Source organism: Oryctolagus cuniculus, chromosome 5 (assembly GCF_051225735.1).
Source record: "Oryctolagus cuniculus isolate XC-2025 breed Fujian yellow rabbit chromosome 5, ASM5122573v1, whole genome shotgun sequence".
Lineage (NCBI taxonomy): Eukaryota > Metazoa > Chordata > Mammalia > Lagomorpha > Leporidae > Oryctolagus > Oryctolagus cuniculus.
Window position 1 is genome coordinate 37,241,583 of NC_142871.1, and position 16,982 is coordinate 37,258,564.

The 16,982-nt window shown below is 40.7% G+C and overlaps 1 protein-coding gene across 2 annotated transcripts in view; it reads right to left on the reverse strand.

Annotated features, from left to right (window-relative positions):
- ENPP3 (ectonucleotide pyrophosphatase/phosphodiesterase 3) overlaps positions 1 to 16,982 on the reverse strand; it is a 105,937-nt gene that overhangs the window by 36,504 nt on the left and 52,451 nt on the right. For both annotated transcript variants that reach the window (XM_070074616.2, XM_008263526.5), the window contains 2 exons: positions 5,721 to 5,848; positions 798 to 864 (listed from right to left, as the gene is read on the reverse strand). In XM_070074616.2, coding sequence (XP_069930717.2) covers positions 798 to 864; positions 5,721 to 5,848 — 195 coding nt within the window. The remainder of the gene's footprint in view (positions 1 to 797; positions 865 to 5,720; positions 5,849 to 16,982) is intronic.

Here is a 16,982-nt window from a genome sequence, read left to right on the forward strand (position 1 = left end):
ACAGAGAAAAAGGTCTTCTATCTGCTGGTTCACTCCCCAAACAGCCGCAACTGCTGGAGCTGGGCTGATCAGAAGCCAGGAGCCAGGAGCTTCTTCCAGGTCTCCCACAAGGTTTCAGGAGCCAGAAGGTTTCAGGAGCCCAAGAACTTGGGCCATCCTCCACTACTTTCCCTGTTGCATTATCAAGGAGCTGGATCAAAAGTGGAGCAGCTGGGACTAGAACTTGCATCCATATGGGATGCTGGAGCTGCAGGTGGAGGCTTAGCCCACTGTGCCATAGCACTGGTCCCAATATATTCCTTCAATACGCCTAGTGCATGTATCCTTAATTGAATGAAAGCTTTATGAGGCAAGAGATCTTTATCTGTTTTGTTCACAGATGTATTTAAGAATCTTAGACAAGAGCAGATTGTTGTGGTACAATAGATTAAGCTGCCACTTGAAACACCTCCATCCTATATCAGGGTGCCAATTCCAGTGCTGGCTACTCCATGCTTTGGATGCAACTTCCTGCTTATGTGCCTGGGATGGCCCAGATGCTTGGGTCCCTGCCGCCCGCATAAGATACCCAGAGGAGTTCCAGGCTCCTGGCTTTAGCCTGGCCCAGCCCTAGCTGTTGCAGTTATTTGGGGTAGGAACCAGCAGAAGGAAGATCTCTCTGTGTCTCCCTCTCTCCCTATCACTCTTTCAAATAAATAAACCAATAAACTTTAAAAAAAAGTCTTAGACATTGCCTATCACAAAGTTGGTATTCAATAAGCATTCATTAAGAACAAAGGAAAAAGGAAGTACATTACCTCCATGCTCTTAAATTCATTGTTATAACCATGGTTGCCTCCTCCACAGTATGAACTTGTTCTATTCCTATAAAGAAATATTACATACTGACCATTGTGTTAATGCAAGATCTTGTTTTAAGTTGTACTTTAGTGGGTTTTTAATGTAACTTCTGCTTTTATGTACGCAAATTTTTCTCTCAGGAGCAGTGTAAATATCTTTATTTTGATGCTTAAGTGTATAACCGTAGAGGAACAAACAAAATGGTCGGAGTAACAGAAGAGATCCAAGGTCTATAAATAGATTTAAAAGGTCTTTTGACTCAAAGGTATTGACCCAGGAATAACAACAGAGGCTCAGAGTGAAAGAAAAGAACTTGTCTTTAAGCACAGCTGCAGACTTCTACACCATTGACAACGTGATTTAGAAGAATATGTTGATTAATATATCACTTTAAGTGTTTCAGCATTTTAGGAATAAACATTTGGAACTGGAAAAAATATTGATGCCTATTTTATAGAGGAGATGTCTATGGAAATAACATAAAAAGCATGAATACAGATTGCCCTGGGCAGGTTAAGTATAACATTTGATAAGAAGCTGGATCAAGAATATTTTGTAAAATCAGCATTTATTTTTAGCCTTTAAAATTTTCTCCCAAGGGCTGCTGCTCTATCACTGGAATAGGTTCTCAAATGCAATTGATTTGTCTTTTGCTGACATTCTCGGGATTTTAATCTTTGAGCTCTGTTAGCGATTTTATACATGGTTGGTTTTTAAATTCAGGAAAAAAGTAGCAATAAATAAGCTTGGTTTGTTTTAAAGCGACAATATTACACTGGTTCAAATTTGGGCTGTGGAGAACAAAAGACTTCTATTTCCAAAGGCTGGTCTTGAAAAGTGTCTCTCATTTGCTCCCCCATCCTCCACCTCCAGCCCCGAGGGCACAGACACACACACACACACACACAGACACACACACACACACACACACACACACACACACACGGTTTCTGTTTGCCTTTACCTTGAAGGCTCAATTGAGAACAAGACAGGCATTTACTGTTAAAAAAAAGTTTAAAAAGTCATAACTGACTCTCAGTTTAAATAAAAAAATAAAAATAAATCACAAAATTTAAAAACAAATCACAACTCTGGCCAGGCCACACTCAGCTCTACCTTCGAGAGGGAAGAAAAGACAAGCTAAGACATCGCCTGCAGGGGGGAAAGCATGGGGAAAGTGTGATTCCACCCCTTTGTGAGGGGCTTAAATTCGATTACCTTGTGGGGGTCAGGACATGTCCTTATGTCAATCCCTCCAAGACTGCTGGAATGGGGTAAAACTGGTTTTACAGAATAACTTTATTCTGTAATTATTTGATTTCCTATGATTTTTGAAATTATTTAACTGGAGATCATTAAATTTTAAATTCTGTGTGGGAAGTTAGAGTGCGCATTAAAGAAAGAAAAAGGTCTTTTCAATCAAATATTTGGTAAAATGTTCTAAAATTATTATATATTAATTTATTTTCAGAAAATTCTAGTTTTCTTATATTTCCATTTCCTAATCCAGCTCAATTAAAAAACTAAATATTGCAAATCTTATGCAGAAGAAAAAGATGAGAATATTGGTTCACAAAAGCAATATTTTCTCTTGCTTTTCAAGTGAAAAGTACAGAAATTTGCTCTCCCAACTGCTCGCAGCCATTAATTCGGTTCTGGAAATCACACATGGAAAATTGGTAGCAGGCATTTGGAAACTTGATTTGATTTTTTTCTGTCATAATTTAGCTCAACTTCCAAATGCTGTGTGTGTCATCTGTAGCAAATCCTCTATTATCTTCTCCCTGTCTAATTAACACAGTTGAAATCAAGGCTGGGTGTCTCGGCCACAGCAGGGTAATGACACAGGCGGGAGAAGAAGGGGCACACTTCTGTTTGTCCTTTCCTTTCCTCTCCTACTGCTCCCCCTGTAAGCCAGAGCCTCATCTCCTGTGACCTAAGTGCTGAGTTGATCATCCTGCTTCCAGAACTTCAGAAGTTTTCTGCATGACACACGTGCATACACTCAATCTTTTTCAACACTATCACTGCTGGAAATGGAAACCAGTGTGGGTCAGACTGTGATGAACCAAGACTATCCTGGAAAAATCTGGGTCGTCATTAACGTCACACCTTGCTGGTGATAGGCTGCATACTGAATTTCCTCATTCTCAGGGCTCCACATCCTCCCTTGGGATTGTCCTAATGATGAATGTGTAACAGGCCTCCCTGTCCTGCTCCTCTGAGAACAGCTAGAATGAGCTCCCTGCAAAGCAAACTCAGTGTCTCCCAACTGTCTCTCCCCCTTTCTTCGAGATCAAAGTCACGCTTGGTCGGGTCCCCCAGGCACAGGGCAGCTTCACTCACTCAGTGCTCCGGCAAAGCAGAGCTACTAGCAACTGCTGGACTCCGGTCCTTCCACCTGGAAGCCTACCTCCTTCTCTCTTCCTGTCCTTGCCCCAGAGCTGCTGCTGGCTTACATAACGAGCCCAGCTTCTCTGGCAGAAACAGCTGCCTCTTGATGGACACAGCCTGGCAGTGCTCAAGGCTTGGCAAGCAGATGCCACCTTCTGGCCCAGGAAAAGTGGCATCTTCCTCCCGCTGACACAGCCCCTGTCAGGGTTTATTGAACCGAGCGAGAGTGCAATTTCTGAGGCATATGTTTGACACAGAAGTTAAGGTACTATTTGGGACACTTGCATCCCATATCCGAGTGCGTGGGTTCAAGTCCTGGTTCTGCTCCTGCGCTCAGCTTCCTGCTAATATTCACCCTAGGAGGTAGCAGGTGATGGCTCAAATACCTGGGTCCCCACTACCTATGTTGGAGAACTGGACTGAGTTGACCTAGTCCACTGCTGGCACTTGTGGGTGCCTGGGGAGTGATCGAATAGATGGGAGTCCTCTCTCTCTCTCCTCTCCCTTTCAAAAAATAAAACAAAATATTTTCAGTCTGATTTCCATACCCTGTCACCTTCTTGGTCAAATGCCTCTGTACAATGCACAACATCCACACTGGCATGTGGAATCATTTTTTGCTTTGAATTTTCTACAGGTACTTGGTGCTGCTTCAACAGTTTTCACACTACATTAGAGTTACTGTCTTCCTTCTCACCAGCCAAAGGTCCTTAAAGCAGGGGTTGTGTGTGTCAAGTCCAGTTCTTAGAACGGTGCCTGTGATGCATTTGTAAGTTGCTATTCTATTTATTATCTCCAAAATACCATCTACAGTAATTCAACTATAGTTGGAAACAATGGGGTTCCTGCCAATTAGTAAAATCTAGCACATCTTAGGTAAGATAAGGATGGTGATTATGTAAACAGATGAGATGAACAGTTACAATTTACTGTAATTTTGAAAAAGCGATCTAATATAGTTATCAACTAATTCACAGGATTACTAAAAATGACAAAGATTTACTTAAAGCAGTAGGTAGCCCGAGACTCATTATTGAGAGCTATAGAGAGTAGGCCTGGGTTTTAATCAGATTACAATCTTCAGTTGCTCTTACTAAGGCTATATTTAAATTTTTCTTGGATGGAGCTAGTTTACATTGTAAATTAATGGCAAAAGAATGACACAAACAGGGTCATCTTGTAGTACAAGGATAAGGAAAATGAACCTTTAACATGTCAAATTTTCCAGTTTTCCACAAGGTGGGGAGCCAGGCCTTGAACTCTAAAGCTGTTGCTTTTTCTATATCCCACTGCTTGCTATTTGAAAGGCTACAAAGTATCAAATGAGACTGGGTTTTAATGGGTGATGCCCAGAGGTATTCTAATGGCTGGACTCTCCCCTAACTCTTTCTCATTCTGCCCCAGTAACCTCTGAAAGTCTTTGCTCTCATCCCCCTAACAGTAAATATTTGGAGCTCATACCCCATTTGAGGCATATATTTATTTATTATATATATAAATTACTAGCAACCTTATGTATTTAATGTTAGTAAAGCTTGATTTTGTTCACATATTTTACAGAAATGCTTTTAGAGAATGTTGTCCTGAGTCGCAGTACAGCAGCTGTCCAATCCCCAGGAGAGAGGCTAGTGCCATCTAGTGACCCAGTGAGGAGCTGCACACACTCTTGCTGAATAGTCAGTTTCCAGGCTCTCTTGCAGAACAGGCTCTGCCAAGTCCCCAGTGCCTCATCCTGCACATACATCACATATTGGAGCCCAACTCTCTTGTCTTCTTTCATCTACTTTTTCTCAAATGTATCTGTCTTTCGCTGTAACCCCATTGTTATTTTATGCCCCTGGCATTAAATTGCATCCATATAAAATAGCCCAGAAATCATATCTGTGTCAACACCTGGGACTGGGTCTGGCACACACAGAGCGAGCATTTTAAAAAATTCTGTAGATTAACAAACAAATAGTTATTTGGAATGGAGTGACTCAGAATGATTTTTATTTTCTCTAAACACACTTACATTTTGCAAATGCTCAAGGATCAATATGAATTACAATTATAATAAGGAATCAATGATATAATCAATTGACTAGCTTGGCCTTATAGCCATAAAAAATTTCAAAGCACTGTCTACTCAGTCACTCACTACCAGCTTGGAAGACAATGAATAACATCTTTATCCTGCTGATGGCCTTATAGGGCAGCACAGAGGGAGTGAACGTAGGAATGTGCTGTCCCAGACAGGCTCTGGACAGTGGCCAGAGGATCTCAGTCTCTTCCACATTCTAGGCCATATGGTGAAGAGTAGGGCACTAAAGTCAGTATACTAACAACTATAATTTCAGATCCAGAATTGCAGAAAAAGGTCAAGAATATGTCAATGCCCAAAATTAAAAAAAAAAACATTCCATGATCTTAGCAGAGTAAGGCTAAGTAAATGCATAATGAAAGATGGCTAATAAGAACATGATGAGAGAAATAGACCCACAAACCTCACAGCCAGCCACTGCCGATCCACCATGAGATGAACTTTGTCAATTCGGACATTGTTGGCATAGTGGAGTCGTTTGGGCAAATCAGGAGTCAGGTAGGGTTTGAAGTGCTGATCAGGTTTTCGACACTGAAAAATATATAAATACTTACTCATGAAGCACAAAACAGGCAAACTAATTCAAAGGTTTCATCTTTTATGACCATTTAGCTTAGGCAGGAATAATAAACCTATTATCAATGTAGTCAAATTCCCTAGTTATATGATTTTTGTTGTTGCAACAATAATTAGGTTGCAGTGAAAATCTGATCTTAACAGTAATTTGGTGTTTGATGTCTTAAGTTTTCATTCCTGAGCATGCATCTTAAAGCCACCACAAATCCCTCCTGTACTTCATTAGACAAAAACATTGATAAATGTCTAGATGTGGAGTGCTAATTTCAAATTCTGAGTCTAAATTACATATGAAACATATGCAGATATGGGCAAAAATTTTAATGAATTTAATTTTATCAAAATCCCTTCATAACTGACTAATAAGTAACATTTTCTTAGTTTTCAAATCATGTCATGTCAACAGCTTTTTTTTTTTTTTTTTTTTTGACAGGCAGAGTGGACAGTGAGAGAGAGAGACAGAGAGAAAGGTCTTCCTTTGCCATTGGTTCACCCTCCAATGGCCGCCGCGGCCGGCGCGCTGTGGCCGGCGCACCGCGCTGATCCGATGGCAGGAGCCAGGAGCCAGGTGCTTTTCCTGGTCTCCCATGGGGTGCAGGGCCCAAGCACCTGGGCCATCCTCCACTGCACTCCCTGGCCACAGCAGAGGGCTGGCCTGGAAGAGGGGCAACTGGGACAGAATCCAGCGCCCCGACCGGGACTAGAACCTGGTGTGCCGGCGCCGCTAGGTGGAGGATTAGCCTAGTGAGCCGCAGCGCCGGCCAATCAACAGCTTTTGAAACTGAGTCATCACCCTAATCACCATGAATTTGTGAAAAATTCAGGAATTTCTCAAATTGGAATAAAATTTGATGTTCCTTAATAATAACTAGAGTCACTGCAGGACATGTTTTAAAACTAAAAATGCAAATGATATTGGTACTTATTTGTGCAAAAGAAAAGAGGAAATGAGAAACAGAACCAAAAAGGAACTTTCTCTCATGAACTTTTTGAGAAACAGGAGGTAAGAAGAGAACAAACATTCAAGTGACAATATGAGGAAATGACTTTTTTTTCTATTTCCTCATTTTCTCACTTATTATAAACCGCAATCTCTCATCTGTATTAACAAGTCTATGTCCCTATCATGTCATGCTCTGTTTGTATAAGAAAAATAAGAGAAACTGTGAGATACAATTTACGAAAACAAAATCCAAAAGAAACAGAAACAATGGGAGGGTAAGGAGAGATGATGGAAAGAAAGAGGAATGAGAAAAGTATTACACATATACTCAGCCAATGTCCTTCCTGCCTATTTTGGTAGCTTTTCTGGACTTATTTTTCTCCTTTTCCATTTATTGTTATTTCCTTTCTTAAGCTAATATTTCTGTAACTTCCAGACAGGAAAAAGATGGCAACTGCTGATGGTAAGGCTTCACCAACATTCAAGGGATTAGAAGGTGGCCCTGACAACTATAGACAACCTGATGGGTCACACGTTCCTCAGTAGTGGACACTTTCCTTCCAAGAACAAATGCAGAGAAAGCTGGGGTTACACTGCCAATGTCTGAACAACCAAGAAATTATCATTTGCATTTGAAAATTGGGATAAAGACACCAGAGTTAACAGTTTGGTCATTTTATCTAAGAACAAAGTTGGTGCTAATGTCTCTCATGCAGCCAGAATGTTGTGGAACTTAAAGGGTTGCAAGCTCGTGTCTGGTCATGTTTGTTCACTCTAAGCTCAATATAGATCACAAAACAGCACCACTGGGAATACTGTATTACCGCATGGAATATTTTCCAGGAATGATGTACTACTTCATGAAATGGTGGTCCATTTCTTTGAGGTTCTGTAGTGCTCTGTCTGTGATACTATGCAATGGATTTCCAAAGCTTGAAGTACTCAGTCTCCTCACACCACTGGGGTCATTACAGATTCTCCCTTCCTCACCAACATAATTTCATCTTTATGGATTATGAGGTGATGAGACAGAAGAAAAACACCTGTGGATTCATGGAATCCACATACTGAAAATTCTAAACTACCCAGTCCACACCGCATGAATACATTGCATGTCTACACCCCACTAGTAAGGGGTGATATTGTCATATCTATTCAAGATCAGAATATTAGAGAACATAAGAGAAAACAAATCTATTTCCAAATTTTAACAGTTTAACATCTCATTCTCTGCCTGTAACTTCTAGTGAAGAGTAAGCTCATGATTATAAAATAAACTGAAATGATGTCATTGTAAAAATTAAAAGAAAGAATAAGAGGAAAGAAGTTGGGAGGGAGTGTTGGGTGGGAAGAACCACTATGCCCCTAAATCTGTATATATGAAATATATGAATATATATGAAATATATAAATTAAAAAAAAAAACTGAAAAAAAGCAAAGCAAGCAAAAAAAGGCATATGCTTATTCTACATTCCACAGTACTGTGGTCATATGCTGGACATATTGCTTTTAGAATGTTCTCTCAAGAAGTCAGAAAATAAATTGCTTTGAAATGACACCCCCTACAAAATGATTAATACTCTAAAGGACTTCTGTTCTGCTGGCCATTCCTATTTCAAAGTTTCAGTGTGTCCCCTATTTTTTATATAGATAGATAGGTAGATAGGCAGAGTGGACAGTGAGAGAGACAGAGAGAAAGGTCTTCCTTTGCCGTTGGTTCACCCTCCAGTGGCCGCCACGGCCGGTGTGCTGGGGCCGGCGCACCGCGCTGATCCAATGGCAGGAGCCAGGTACTTATTCTGGTCTCCCATGGGGTGCAGGGCCCAAGTACTCGGGCCATCCTCCACTGCACTCCCTGGCCACAGCAGAGAGCTGGCCTGGAAGAGGGGCAACCGGGACAGAATCCGGCGCCCCGACCGGGACTAGAACCCGTGTGTGGGCGCCGCAAGGCGGAGGATTAGCCTAGTGAGCCGTGGCGCCAGCATCCCCTATTATATTAACTATTCCTTCCCACTGTCCCTTTATTTTTAATCATTCAAAGTCTGCCCTTAAATATTTTTACCTTAATTATATCTCACCTATGCCTAAATAAATTTAGTGTCATTCAATCAGTAATAAACTCATGAATTCTTTTTTTTTTTTTAATGTGGATGTATCTCATAGATACAATTTTAGGAATATAGTAATTCTTCCCACCATAACTGCCCTCCCACTCACTCTCCCCTGCCTTCCACCTCCCCTTCTTGTTTAGTAAGAGAAAGAAAAAAAGAAAAAATGGAATAAAAAAATTAAAAGAACCGTTCCTCAGCAGTCTAGACAAGGGCTGTTCCATGTTACTGCTTCTCGAAGTTGATTTCACTATTTTCCCCCTTCCTTTTTTCCCTTCCTTCCTCCCCCTTCTTTTCTTTCAGAAACTTGTCATTGAAGAAGAACCCAAGGATGATACATCTTTTGTGAGTCCTTAGTCATAACCATAATTTATGAGATGTAATAGTATACTGTATTTATTACACTAAAAGGAAATGATTCGTGAGAACAAGTTTTTCTATTAAAGTCTCATGGTACAACTCTCTGGGGACAGAGGTTCTGCATGGGAAGTGCACAGTGATTCTTGTTTATTTGTTTGTTTATTTTTTAAGTGCAAGTTGTATTCCATTTTTTTTTAAAAGTAATTCAAGTGTTAATATCTCAGTTCAAAACTTCAACTTAATCTTTGGTCAAAAATAGTTTTGTCAAACTGCTGACTTTATTCTAGATCTTGTTTACTTAACAAATAACACGGCGGAGCCAAGATGGCGGAATAGTGAGGGCGCGCACCGATAGTCCGGGAAAATTTAGTTTAATAAAAGGGGAGTTACGGTAGCCTCAGAAAAAGGAACCAGGAAAATATTGCAGACAAAACTCTTCTGGATCCAGTGGGCGTGAATCGGAGGACCTACTGGGAGAACAAGGTCGCCCACCGCGCGCGAATGCTGAACCGCAGGACCGAGCCGCGGGACTGAGCCGCGGAAGCCGAGCCGCGGGACTGAGCTGCGCAAGCTGCAGGGTCTGCGCGCAAGTGCTCGAAGGGGAGTGCAACAGCGGGGAGACTTGGGAAGTCCAGGGCTCCGAGTCCACACATCGGCGCTGGAAGGGGAGCAGACCTGCGTGGAGAGCGTGGGAGCCCACAGTTCGGGACATCAGCGGCAGACTCAACACACCAGCGCTGGAACGCGAGGTGAGCCGAACCTCAATAACCCGAGACACCGGCAGGCAAATGGAGAGAGGAGACTAGAGGGAAGGACCCCCGGGACGGGGGGGACTTCACCAAGCTAACTGGAAGAGAGAGAGAGGGAAAAAAAAAAAGGTGACTGGTATGGACACGGGTTTCTCTCTCTCCGCTCACCTCTCAAGGGCGAGCAAGACAAAGAGCAGGCGCCATCTTGGACATACGTCATAAGCAGAGCGACCTCAGGTCTGCACTGGCCCTGAGCCTAGCAGTAAAACCTGACTCTGGGTGGGGCGAATTAACAGGAGATTAGGACTTAGTAAATTTATGGTGCTACTGAACTGAGACTGTGAAAAAAGAGACGGTGGGGGAGAGAACTCACGGAATTCACGTGAGCACTCTCCAGAGATGCTACAATTCCGTAACTTTGGCAACCCAGTGGGAGACTGAAGGAGAATTTGAGCCCACTCTAAGGGCCGAACAGATTCCCTGTGTGGTCCTTGGGAAAGAGCTTCTGATCTCTGGCTCCTGTGGGTATATCATTTGCCTGCTAACTACCTCCAACTTTGTTCAGCTGTGCAGAATAACTTCCCTGTTGAATCAAAAAAAAAAAGAGAGAGAGAGAGAGAGAGAGAGAGAGGTTTACCACGCCTAACCTGGGAGTGTCACCTTTGGCACACCAAACAGAGCTCTCAGGCCACACCCATCTCAAGCCCTAAGGCTCCATCAAAAACAGATAGTCCACTTAATCTAGAGTCATAGTATAACAAGAAAAAGCACCACAGTGAAGAAACCAAATATCTCCAATATGACAAATAACAAACGCAAAAACCAAGGTAATAAAAACAAGGAAGTCACCATGAAGCCCTCAAATGAAAAAGACACCCCAATTCAAGATTATGAGGATGATGACATAGAAGAAATGCAAGAAGCAGATCTCAAAAAATTGATAAGAACATTAAGAAGTTCTCAAAAACAAATTCTTGAACTACAGAAATCCTTAATGGACAAGATAGAAAATCTCTCTCGTGAAAATGAAATATTAAGGAGGAATCAAAATGAAATGAAACAACTAGTACAACAGGAAACTGGGATAGTGACTGAAGTGAAGAATTCAATAGATCAAATGAAAAACACAATAGAGAGCCTTACAAACAGAATGGGAGAAGCAGAAGAGAGAATATCGGACTTAGAAGACAGAGAACAGGAAAGGATACAGTCAGACCAAAGAAAAGAAGAGGAAATTAGGAATCTAAAACATATTGTCGGGAATCTTCAGGATACTATTAAAAAACCCAACATTCGGGTTCTAGGAGTTCCTGAAGGCATGGAGAGGGAGAAAGGATTAGAAGGCCTTTTTAGTGAGATATTAGCAGAAAATTTCCCAGGTTTGGAGAAGGACAGAGAAATCCTAGTACAGGAAGCTCACAGAACCCCTAATAAACACGACCAAAAGAGACCCTCACCACGGCACGTTGTAATTAAACTCTCCACAGTGAAACATAAAGAAAAGATCCTAAAATGTGCAAGAGAGAAACGTCAGATTACTCTCAGAGGATCTCCAATCAGACTCACAGCTGACTTCTCATCAGAAACTCTACAAGCTAGGAGGGAATGGCAAGATATAGCCCAGGTACTAAGAGAGAACAACTGCCAGCCCAGAATATTATATCCTGCAAAGCTATCATTTGTGAATGAAGGTGAAATAAAGACTTTTCATAACAAACAGAAATTGAAAGAATTTGTTGCCACTCGTCCAGCCCTCCAAAAGATGCTTAAAGATGTGTTACACACAGAAACAAAGAAACACGGTCATCAATATGAAAGAAGGTAAAGGAAGGAAACCAAGGAAGGAAAGCTCACAGCAAAAGATCACAGGGAATTTAAAGCATATATTAGAACTTATCTTTGGCAAATGGCAGGGCAAAGTTACCACTTATCATTAGTCACATTGAACGTGAATGGCCTGAACTGTCCAGTTAAAAGACACCGTTTGGCTGATTGGGTTAAAAAACAAAACCCATCTATTTGCTGCTTACAAGAAACACATCTTTCCAACAAAGATCCATACAGACTGAAAGTGAAAGGCTGGAAAAAGATATACCATGCCAACAGAAATGAAAAAAGAGCAGGCGTAGCCATCTTAATATCAGACACCATAAACTTTACCACAAAAACCATTAAGAGAGACAAAGAGGGACACTACATAATGATTAAGGGATCAATTCAACAGGAAGATATAACAATTATCAATGTATATGCACCTAACTACAGGGCACCGGTTTATCTAAAAGATTTGTTAACGGACTTAAAGGGAGACTTAGACCCCAATACAATAGTACTGGGGGACTTCAATACTCCACTCTCAGAAATAGACAGATCAATAGGACAGAAGATCAACAAGGATACAGTAGATTTAAACGACACTATAGCCCAAATGGATCTAACAGATATATACAGAACTTTCAATCCTACAGCTAAAGATTTTACATTCTTCTCAGCAGTACATGGAACCTTCTCTAGGATTGACCACATACTAGGCCATAAAGCAAGTCTCAGCAAATTCAAAAGAATTAGAATCATACCATGCAGCTTCTCAGACCATAAAGGAATGAAGTTGGAAATGAACAACTCAGGAATCCCTAGAGCATACGCAAACACATGGAGATTGAACAACATGCTCCTGAATGAACAATGGGTCATAGAAGAAATCAAAAGAGAAATCAAAAACTTTCTGGAAGTAAATGAGGAAAACAGCACAACATACCAAAACTTATGGGACGCATCAAAAGCAGTGTTAAGAGGAAAGTTTATATCAATAGGTGCCTACATCAAGAAATTGGAAAGGCACCAAATAGATGAGCTTTCTATTCACCTCAAGGATCTAGAAAACCTACAGCAAACCAGACCCAAATCTAGTAGGAGAAGAGAAATAATTAAAATCAGAGAAGAAATCAACAGGATTGAATCAAGAAAAACATTACAAAAAATCAGCCAAACGAGGAGCTGGTTTTTTGAAAAAATAAACAAAATTGACACCCCATTGGCCCAACTAACTAAAAAAAGAAGAGAAAAGACCCAAATCAATAAAATCAGAGATGAAAAAGGAAATGTAACAACAGACACCACAGAAATAAAAAGAATCATCAGAAATTACTACAAGGACTTGTACGCCAGCAAACAGGGAAACCTATCAGAAATGGATAGATTCCTGGACACATGCAACCTACCTAAATTGAACCAGGAAGACATCGAAAACCTAAACAGACCCATAACTGAGACAGAAATTGAAACAGTAATAAAGGCCCTCCCAACAAAGAAAAGCCCAGGACCAGATGGATTCACTGCTGAATTCTACCAGACATTTAAAGAAGAACTAACTCCAATTCTTCTCAAACTATTCAGAACAATCGAAGAAGAGGGAATCCTCCCAAATTCTTTCTATGAAGCCAGCATCACCTTAATTCCTAAGCCGGGAAAAGATGCAGCACTGAAAGAGAATTACAGACCAATATCCCTGATGAACATAGATGCAAAAATCCTCAATAAAATTCTCGCCAATAGAATGCAACAACACATCAGAAAGATCATCCACCCAGACCAAGTGGGATTTATCCCTGGTATGCAGGGATGGTTTAATGTGCGCAAGACAATCAATGTGATACACCACATTAACAGACTGCAGAAGAAAAACCATATGATTCTCTCAATAGATGCCGAGAAAGCATTTGATAAAATACAACACCCGTTCATGATGAAAACTCTAAGCAAACTGGGTTTGGAAGGAACATTCCTCAATACAATCAAAGCAATCTATGAAAAACCCACAGCCAACATCCTATTGAATGGGGAAAAGTTGGAAGCATTTCCACTGAGATCTGGGACCAGACAGGGATGTCCACTCTCACCACTGCTATTCAATATAGTTCTGGAGGTTCTAGCCAGAGCTATTAGGCAAGAAAAAGAAATTAAAGGGATACAAATTGGGAAGGAAGAACTCAAACTATCCCTCTTTGCAGATGACATGATTCTTTATTTAGGGGACCCAAAGAACTCTACCAAGAGACTATTGGAACTCATAGAAGAGTTTGGCAAAGCAGCAGGGTATAAAATCAATGCACAAAAATCAACAGCCTTTGTATACACAGACAATGCCATGGCTGAGGAAGAAATTCTAAGATCAATCCCATTCACAATAGCTACAAAAACAATCAAATACCTTGGAATAAACTTAACCAAGGACGTTAAAGATCTCTACGATGAAAATTACAAAACCTTAAAGAAAGAAATAGAAGAGGATACCAAGAAATGGAAAAATCTTCCATGCTCATGGATTGGAAGAATCAATATCATCAAAATGTCCATTCTCCCAAAAGCAATTTATAGATTCAATGCAATACCAATCAAGATACCGAAGACTTTCTTCTCAGATCTGGAAAAATTGGTGCTGAAATTTATATGGAGGCACAAGAGACCTCGAATAGCTAAAGCAATCTTGTACAACAAAAACAAAGCCGGAGGCATCACAATACCAGATTTCAGGACATACTACAGGGCAGTTGTAATCAAAACAGCATGGTACTGGTACAGAAACAGAAGGATAGACCAATGGAACAGAATTGAAATACCAGAAATCAACCCAAACATCTACAGCCAACTTATATTTGATCAAGGATCTAAAACTAATTCCTTGAGCAAGGACAGTCTATTCAATAAATGGTGCTGGGAAAATTGGATTTCCACGTGCAGAATCATGAAGCAAGACCCCTACCTTACACCTTACACAAAAATCCACTCAACATGGATTAAAGACCTAAATCTACGACCTGACACCATCAAGTTACTAGAGAACATTGGAGAAACCCTTCAAGATATTGGCACAGGCAAAGAGTTTCTGGAAAAGACCCGGGAGGCACAGGCAGTCAAAGCCAAAATTAACTATTGGGATTGCATCAAATTGAGAAGTTTCTGTACTGCAAAAGAAACAGTCAGGAGAGTGAAGAGACAACCGTTAGAATGGGAAAAAATATTTGCAAACTATGCAACAGATAAAGGGTTAATAACCAGAATCTACAAAGAGATCAAGAAACTCCACAAAAACAAAACCAACAACCCAATTAAGAGATGGGCCAAGGACCTCAATAGACATTTTTCAAAAGAGGAAATCCAAATGGCCAACAGGCACATGAAAAAATGTTCAAGGTCATTAGCAATCAGAGAAATGCAAATCAAAACCACAATGAGGTTCCACCTCACCCCAGTTAGAATGGCTCACATTCAGAAATCTACCAACAACAGATGCTGGCGAGGATGTGGGGAAAAAGGGACACTAACCCACTGTTGGTGGGAATGCAAACTGGTCAAGCCACTATGGAAATCAGTCTGGAGATTCCTCAGAAACCTGAAGATAACCCTACCGTTCGACCCAGCCATCCCACTCCTTGGAATTTACCCAAAGGAATTTAAATTGGCAAACAAAAAAGCGGTCTGCAGCCTAATGTTTATTGCAGCACAATTCACAATAGCTAAGACCTGGAACCAACCTAAATGCCCATCAACGGTAGACTGGATAAAGAAATTATGGGATATGTACTCTTTAGAATACTACACTGCAGTAAGAAACAACGAAATCCAGTCATTTGCAACAAAATGGAGGAATCTGGAACACATCATGCTGAGTGAAGTAAGCCAGTCCCAAAGGGACAAATACCATATGTTCTCCCTGATCGGTGACAACTGACTGAACACCAAAAAGGAAACTTGTTGAAGTGAAAGGGACACTATGGGAAACGGTGGCTTGATCAGCATAGCCCTGACTGTTAATGAACAACTTAATACATTATCCCTCTTAGTAGTTTTTTTGTCTGTTCTACTTAATATGACTGATTTAATTCTGTAATTAATACACAGTTATTCTTAAGTGTTGAAATTTAACTGAAATGTGATCCCTGTTAAACATAAGAGTAGGAATAAGAGAGGGAAGAGATATATAATTTGGGACATGCTCAAGCTGACTTGCCCCAAATGGTAGAGTTAGAAACATACCAGGGGACTCCAATTTAATCCCATCAAGGTGGCATGTACCAATGCCATCTCACTAGTCCAAGTGATCAATTTCAGTTCACAATTGATCATAATGAAAGGACTAAGAGTCAAAGGGAGCACATAAACAAGTCTAGTACCTGCTAACACTAACCGATAGAATAAATAAAGGGGAGAGTGATCCAACATGGGAAGTGAGATACTCAGCAGACTCATAGAATGGCAGATGCCCTAAATAGCACTCTGGCCTCAGAATCAGCCCTAAAGGCATTCAGATCTGGCTGAAAAGCCCATGAGAGTATTTCAGGCATGGAAAGCCAAGACACTCTGGCAAAAGATCTCTGTGAGTGAGATCTCAGTGGAAAGAACAGGTCTTCAAAGAAGGAGGTACCTTTCTCTGAAGGGAGGAGAGAACCTCCACTTTGACTATGACCTTGTCTAAACAAGATAAGAGTCAGAGAACTCAAGGGGCTTCCATAGCCTTGGAAACTCATGACTGGAGCATAGGGAGATTACTGATGCCATAGACAGGAGTGTCAATTGGTAAAGTCAACAACAGGAGTCACTGTGCACTTACTCCTCATGTAGGATCTCTGTCCTTAATGTGCTGTGCATTGAGATTTAATGCTATAACGAGTACTCAAATAATATATTTCACTTTGTGTTTCTATGGGGGTGCAAACTGTTGAAATCTTTACTTAATGCATACTAAACTGATCCTCTGTAAAAAAAAAAAAAAAAAAGAAAGAAAAGAAACTATCAACTCCCAACTTGACTCTCACTGGGATTAAACATGACAATAGGTCTGATCTGATTTCATCATCATTAAAAAAAATCATCTATTATTTTTCACTTTATGTTTCTGTGTGGGAGCAAACTGTTGAAATCCTTACTT